This window comes from Stegastes partitus, unplaced genomic scaffold (assembly GCF_000690725.1).
Source record: "Stegastes partitus isolate 25-593 unplaced genomic scaffold, Stegastes_partitus-1.0.2 Scaffold144, whole genome shotgun sequence".
Classification (NCBI taxonomy): Eukaryota; Metazoa; Chordata; class Actinopteri; family Pomacentridae; genus Stegastes; species Stegastes partitus.
Genome location: NW_007577875.1, coordinates 449303 through 457460, shown reverse-complemented (window position 1 = coordinate 457460; position 8158 = coordinate 449303). Strand labels below are relative to the sequence as shown.

At 45.9% G+C, this 8158-nt stretch overlaps 1 protein-coding gene across 2 annotated transcripts in view; it reads right to left on the bottom strand.

The window, feature by feature from the left end:
• Nucleotides 1-8158, bottom strand: part of klf8 (Kruppel like factor 8) — a 102002-nt gene that overhangs the window by 11336 nt on the left and 82508 nt on the right. For both annotated transcript variants that reach the window (XM_008279102.1, XM_008279103.1), the window contains exon 5: nucleotides 2502-2613. In XM_008279102.1, coding sequence (XP_008277324.1) covers nucleotides 2502-2613 — 112 coding nt within the window. The remainder of the gene's footprint in view (nucleotides 1-2501; nucleotides 2614-8158) is intronic.

Below are 8158 nucleotides of genomic sequence, written 5' to 3'. Positions count from 1 at the left end.
ACACACACATGGACACAAATAATCTTCCACACACGTAAAAACACACATATCCACAAACACAATAGTTCACTTTGACACTATTAAACGCTCTCTTTCTGTGACACACACACATGGACACACACACTCTCTCTCTCCCACACACACACACACACACACAGAAGCACACACCAGCTTACAGCACTAAGCTAACCGTCAGCGTCCACACCCTGAATTTCAGTTACAGTCAGGCAGCCTCGCCCACTGGGTGTGTCAGGAGCTCTGATTTACCAATAAAGACACTGGACACTAACTCACAGACACACACAGACACACAACACATACGCACCGCACTTCTTCAGTGGCACACTAACCTCAACTCTGCAGCCTCACAAAAGCAGCAATCTATCTACCAAATGTCCTCATGTGTGCATGCTGTGTGCATGCAAACACACACATCCAACACGCATGTGCATGTTCGTGTTCCTGCGCTACAGCCGGGCGTCTCCAGCGCGCTCGGCTGTACGGAGGGTTATATAAGGTTATATAAGCATCCAGTCATGGCAGCGCTGCAGTAATGTAATTAGTCAGGAGCCTGCAGGCGAGGGAGGTGACCCACACAAAGACCGAATTCCCCAGAAACCCTGCTGTGCATTAGCGTCTCTCTTGTCTGCCCTGCTGACTTGTATTATGGACAGTCACTTGACATCATGGCTGGATTTCGGTGCTTATGTCTTGTGTATTCCTGCAACACGATGGAGGTCCAGAAGGAAAGTGGGATTTTTCCTGCTGCAGTACTGCAACTGGCCACTAGGACAGCGAGGTTTATGCATCACTTTAACGCTGCCTGTTCATCGTCCACATAAGCAGCTCTACAGTGCATGTGTTGTGTTTTGAGACACATTTCCTGCTCCTCGTTTGCATGAAGTTAAGGTCTCGTCTACTTTATGCAAATCAGGAGCCTCTATGTCTCCAGAAAACAAAACTTTCAAACTAGCTGTTGTCGATCTATAAATAAAGACACGTTCAGCAGCTTGTTTCTTGCCGCAATTGTTTCCACAAACACATTTCAGTGAACAGAAGTGATGCCATGTTGGTGCTCTTTGAAACGCAGGGACAGAGGCCACAAGTAAAGCATTCGTCCATTCACATGGAGCCAATGTTTGGTTGCAGGATGGTGAATCCTGGGTGGTTTTCCAGTCAAAGAACACCTGAGAACCATCTGTATAGCACTGCGTAGTTGTACGTCCATTGAGAGTCCAACGCCGGTGTCTAAAAACATCCCTGTGCCAAACCATATCCAGCTCTGACTTTGGTGTTTTTAGAGGCCTCTTCATGCATTCGTGCTTGCAGGCATCTACAGGTTTCTGCGTGATGTAACTTTCATCATCTACAACGTTCATGGGAGTCCACGAAGGCTGTGTGGATCCAGAATTTAAGACCACATGATGTACAAGTTCAGTTTAATAGGAACATAGAAACATAGAATCATGTAAGCCGATGATGGTAGTTAATCAGTGGGATGAAAATCCACGCATGAACTGTCCAACGTGGCTTTGATCAGAGTGTTTTTACACCATTTCGCTTCTCAGACGACATTGTGCGACACCAGGATGTTCAGTTCATGAGACAAGCTGAACTTAGTCCGCATGAGGTTTAGAAACATGACTTGCAGCTTCTCTGCATTAGAGGAAAATCAAGTGACTACGATACATTGGTGGCGTCACACATCTGTCCTGTTCTTGACACCATCTCTGTTTGACAGCTGCTCGTTTTCTTCTTCTACAATGCGGTCGAACAAATCAGTCAGAAAAAACGTTCCACGACGCCAGAAAACAAAACGAATGGCGGTTTCGAGGAGGAGGCTGTCAAAGGAGATTTTCCATTTTTATAATTCATCAATAAAAGCGTTGAAGCTTGGACTGTGAAGGTGCTTTGAGGCGTTTCATTCAGATGATGCCCATCAATGGGAGGCATGTACAAACAGAGTCAGTTCTTAATTCTCCAGATATCCTGCGCTTTGTCCGCTGACTGTGCGATGGAGCGGGAGGGGCTGCAGGCTGCTACTTGGTGTTGGACACACCTCGGGAATAACTGTGCTACAGGTGAAGCTGTTGCTATAGTTTGCTGTGAAAAGAGCAAAGTAATAGAAACATCTAGAGGAGCTTTGGGTGTTTTTCAGTGTTTTATGTGAGAGGCATCTGTACCATGAATGGAACCAAATGTTTGTGTGTTGAAAGTCTGTATTCAGACTTTGATTTGGCCTTTAGACCAGATTACATGTTGGCTAAAACATGTTCTATCCTCAACTTAGTCTTGAACCTGAGAACTTTCTTAGCGGACTGATGGAGGCCCGTAAGCTGCTGCTGCTTTGCTAACAAGCTGCTCACGATGCTACACCCTGTATTCAGCTTTAAACCTCCAGGAAATGCAACGTTTCTGATCCAGTCCTGCACATGTTTTACTATTTTTTTTCCCTTCCCAATAATGTTTCATTCCTGGATATGTTTGTTGTACGGACTCACCCTGCGTCGAGGCTCTGGGCGCTGAGGGAGGCCGATCCGGACTCGGTGCCGCTCTCTGCATCGCTGTCACTCTGATACTCCACCGGAGACGTCGAACCTGGTTTGATACGAACTGCAGGGAGGAAAGGAACGAGAGAAGATGGACAGAAAGAGGGAATGGAGGGGCAGAAATCAGGAACAGCGATGGAGTGAGATGGGGAAGAAATTGAGGAAAAAAAGAAGGTAAAGAGGGGTGGAAAGAGAACAGCAGGGGGTTAGTCCAGCAACGCAACAAGACAAAGCTTTGCTCTCAGTGTGCGTCAGTGGAGTTAGGTGTGGTCCGCACTTTATAACGGATCGAACTCGCGGCCAAACCAAACGCTGGATTTCTCCGCCTTTTGTTTCTCAGAATTTTCCAAACACGTTTTTTGTCTTCCAGTCTTTGTTTCGTTCCCCTTTTCCTTCCGTTTCAACAACCTTTCACAATGTCAGAGCAGGACGACGACGACGACGACGCGAACAGATGTTAATGAAAACTATTCTGAACTCACAGACGACGCTAATTAGCAATTAAGCGAAAGACAAACCTCTGGAGGCCACCGGAAAAGCTCCGCTGGTCGTCCTCGAGGTTTGGCAAGCTGTTTGAAATTCTTACAAGTTCTTACTTTTCGAGGAGGAAGGAGGATATTTGTTTTTATTGTGGCGCCGCTGCTTCTGAATACCTGACAGCGGAGAAATAAGGCTCGCGAGACAGTTTTTGCAGCTTGCCTCCGAAATGGAAGTTGAAATCACAAAAACGCATGTGACAGAAGATGCTCGTGCTGATAAAGTCACTGGAGTTCTGCAGCTCAGGAGATTATTTCTGTGTCTTTCAGCTGATTCTTTTGGTTACTTAAAATCCTAAAAACGCATCTAGGTGCATCCGAATTACATATTAGGAAGTTTTCCCATAAAAATAATCCCGTCCTGCCTTAACAGAACTTAGATCTAACTCACCGATGACTCTTCTTAAACACTGTAAAGCTACGAGACGCTCGATAGTTGTAACGCTGGAATAATTCAGATGTTCTAAAGAAAACCTATGCTGGAGTTCAGTTATTATGAACAAGCTTTAGTCAATCACAACAGTGGTTAATCTATATTTAATTAATTCATCGTACTACAGAGCGGGCTGGATGAGTTTGGTTTGGATTTATCTCTGCAGTACAACGAAAGGTGACATCGTTCTCGATAACGGCGCTGAAAATCCTTAAACTACCTTATCTACACTGCCTTGCTAATGTTGTTTCTATCGATATCAGTCGTCAGCTAATCTGTTCCTGTGTATCAGTCTCTGTTTCTCTTCCGTCTCGTTGTTTTTATTCCAAAACTCCCAGTTTGACAACATCAGAAACGGCGGCAAGCAAACGCTGACAACACGACACCAGCAAACAAAAGGACAGTTCTGGTATCGCGCTCTGATGATTAATTATTTGGTCTGAACACATAGCGGCTAAAAACTAAAGTCCTCCTCTTCCTCCTCCTCCTCCTCCTCCTCCTCCTCCTCCTCCGACTGCAGGAATGTGGCAGCCATACTGCTCAAAGTCCACCGAGAGGAGAGGAGAGGAGGGGTGGGGTGGCCGAAGGGTGACGCAAGGAATTTGGGTGGAGTGCGAATATATCTGTGTGTGTGTGTGTGTTGGTGTGTGTTGGTGTGTGTTGGTGTGGGGAGGGTCACACACTCAACCAGAAGAAGTGGTGCTCTTTGTCTCTGGAGACAATTAAGCCGTCCCCCCCCCACATCTCCGCCGTCGCAGCCTTTTCAAAGGCAAAACGACCCATCTCCTCTCCTCTCCTTTCCGACCCTCCTCCTCCTCCTCATCCTTCCTCACCCTTGCAGCAGACTCGACCTCCCCCTCCTCCCAACCTCCACCTCCTCCACTCCCTGCTCTCTCTACCTTTTCCAGCACCTCCTTCCTCTTTTTTTTCCCCCCCTCCCACACAACAACAGCGAACGTCAGCCGCCCTCCGGCTCGGTCGCTTTTGCAGGTACAGGAGGGAGAAAAAAAAAAAATCTCAAGTTGCGTCTTTTTCCTCTCGCTCGGTTCCCTTGTCTCGCTCACATCTTCGCTCTTTGTTTTTGGCGGTTGTACGGCGGCGGTACGCTGTGAAATGTAGACAGAAGCAGCTCCTTCAGTATCCAACTGGTCCGACTCACCAGACTGATGAGAGCCGATTACACGAACAGAACCGAACGATCTGCAAACCCGAAGCTGAAACCATGACCCATCTGGCATCAAGGATATTAATGATCTGTGTAAAATTCACCGACACCAGCTTTAAACTCGAGTTTCTTACAACTTGTACTTTCCTGGTTTTGACATCGTTCACATCAGCAAAAACGACTGAAAAGGACTCAGACGGCACAAAAAACCCACAATCACACAGAAAAACAGAGAAAAGAAGGCAAACTGTTGAATGTTAGACAAACTTTCCTTACAAACCTCCATCACACGTAAACATCACGGTTTAATTTTAAACCACCGTCCTACAAAGTGAAGGTTTGCTCCCAACACTTCCTGTTTCATACACTTCTTTACAGCCTCTCTAAACATCCGACTGCTCTGTTCCTTTGCTCGATTGACTTCTTGTTAACGTGCCAAACAGTGAATAACGATCAAATCCACAAAAACAAAGCCCAATTTGTAATCAAGCCTTAAAGAGCAGCTGAAAGTCTTCCTTCTGCAGACCCCCGGCATTGATGTAAACGTCCAGGGGGAGTCTCAACACACTCCCACATCGCTGACATCGGGTACAACACTGTGAAACAAGCTCCTTTTCAAAGCCACCCTTCGATAGCAGAGATTAGCGTTACCACTCGCTGACATCTGCAGCCAATGAAGTGAGCAAAGTCTGCAAAGGCGGCAACGGAATCCCCGTTAAACGGCATCAATACTTGCTTAATGTGGTGCAATTCAGACACAGAACGCGGTGTCGGGCGGAATCCTTTAAACCCGAACAGACAGGCCATCGGTTACGGAGAGAGAGGCGGCTTGTTGGGGCAGGCAGAGCGACGGGGGTTGACGGGGGAAAAAAAAATCTGCGATGACTTATAAGTTACACCTACGAATGCTGCAACATTTTCCAGGAGGTTCAGGTTGACGGGATCGTTAAAGCACAAAGGATGCGAAGATCAGGAAGACGGCAAAACCGCAGATGCCCAAAAATGACTCTCAGGATGTTTACTGGATTCTGTACCGTTGGATCTAAATCATGTCAGGAGTCCACCCTGAACAGGTCGCCAGCTACTGACAATCGAGAACCACCAATTAACCTAACATGCACGACTTCTGGACGTCTGGGAGGAAGAAGCTCCACACAAGCCCAAGGACAACATGAAAAGTCCACACAGAAAGCCGCCAGCAGATTCGAACCCTTCTAACCGCCGCACCACCGCGCCATCCCAGATTTGCAAACTGATTTCAATAAACTGTGCCTCAAACCTTTTATATCACTGTAGGTTCATATTTCAGACCTCTGTAGAAACAGCACGACCACGACTAGAAGGAGGCAGACCTTGACAAATTTCTTTTCAAATTAAACTAAAAAGAAGAACTGGAATCAGCATGTGCAGCATTTTTCCAAAAGCTCTCAGGTGTTACTAGGTTAAAAAAAACAACAAGTGTGACTCTACGTACTATAGATATTTTACTCCTTCTCTGCATAAACACTGCCTGCAGTTCAGTCGAAAACTAATTGTTGTCATGCGAGTATTTGTCACAGCTGAGCCGCTGAAGGCTTTCCTGTTGCACCGGCGAACACAGAATTTTTTGGTTTTTACAGAATCTGGGAAAAGCAATGGGTTGATTTTTGACAAATTTTTAAACGAGACATGTGGAATAAACGGAATTAAACGTTACAGATGATCAATTCACAGTTAATTCTGTTTTTTTACAGTTTCTGGCTGAAACAAATGTGGGAACTGTTCCAGGTTTTAAGGGTTAAAGGTTAGTATTGTGCAGGTTGGCACAAACACCTGTGTCATCACGTGTGTGATATTTACTACTTTAATATGACGTGATTGCATGCCGTGCAACGTAAACGATGTTCTTCCTAAAGTCCTACATATAAACGTTGTTGTTCTAACGCTCGCAAACCTCCTGTCACGAGTTTGTTGAGCTGCAAGCTGCGAAGTGAAGGAAAGCAGAAGAGACAGTTTGAGACAAAGTGGAAAATGTAAATTATGACACGACGACTCCTGGCATGTACCGAGCATCGCAGACTGAGGTCAAACAGTCCGAGAGCATCCTCGGGCCAGTTTCTTTTTTCTTTTTTTTTGTGCAGCTTCCTCCCCTCGCTGCACATTCCCGAGCCGGTTCAGAAACCTCGCCGACTTCACCGAGCGACTTCGCCGCCGTTTGTCAAAGGGGCGGAGGCCCGCTTCGCCAGCCTGCCTGAGCAAATGTCGAGCTTCCCTCCGTGTTTGCTCAGGGATGGAGTGCGCCTCCTTCGGCTTCTTCATTAGCCGTTGTTCAGCGTGAATCACTCGGAGTGGTTTCTGACTAACAGCTGGACAAATTGAACTTTCGAGGGAGGCTTGATAGAAAGATTAAACTACTAAACTCTCTGCGGCTCCGACGATTATTTCCACACGCTGGTTAATCTCAGGTCGTGCACGTACGAGGTAGAAAAAAAAAATCAGCAGCAGTCGGAAAAAGCACCCTGTACGTTCCTATTTTAATTTGCTATAAATTCCACAGAATCTACAACACGTGCAGCGTTTCTTTCCACAAGTTTCCTCATCTGAGCGGGACCATCAATCACCCGGCGCATATGGAGAGCTTCCAGAAACGACAAAGACAGGCAGGCGGACAGACGGCAAGTCTAACATACCACTAACCACAAACACACAGCAGCTCCCTCGGGAGTCGCTGGAAGTCCTCCGAGAGCGAGATCTCCCCGCGAACGACAGCGTGAGCGACGGCGACAGAAGCATGAAAGAAGAACCGCAGGTGTGACAGAGGAAGATGGAGGGAGGGGAGAAAGACGGGAGGCCTGGTAATCTAACAACCATCTCAAACTGCTGATCTTTTTTTTTGTTTTTTTGTTTCCCCCCAACTGAAGCGTTTTACACAACCGTCCCTCGTGTCGTCTCAACGTCCTGTTTCAACATTAAAAAAAGGAAGAAAGACGGTTTCATCTGCGGCTTCAAACACCTTCCTACCTGGTGTTTAACCCGCCGAAGAACCTCAAGCTTTCCCGTCTCGTTTTAACTCGCTGTGGGCTCGTTTTTAATGCACCTGTATAGAAACTAGCAGTAGAGAGAAGTCACACATTTCTCCTGTGCAGTAAAACACAGTAAGAATGTCATTAATCAGAGCGCTCACAGGTGTTAGCACCACCGGGAAAATCAGTCTACATACTTTAGATGTTTTACCATCTACTGGGTAAACAAGCTCGACCGAATTGTCAGGGATTTCTTGAAATTTTAAAACCTATTTTGATATTATTGTAAATAAATTATGGAGCTTGTTTGAATAATATTTGATATATTATTACTAAATTGGCTATGACATCTTAAATCAATTGATTCTTCTGCTCACCCATCTCTGGTTTACTTACAACTTTAAAAAAAAAAATAATCAAAACTATAGATTTATAAAATGAAGTTCTAGCCTCATATCTAATTCAATTTTTCA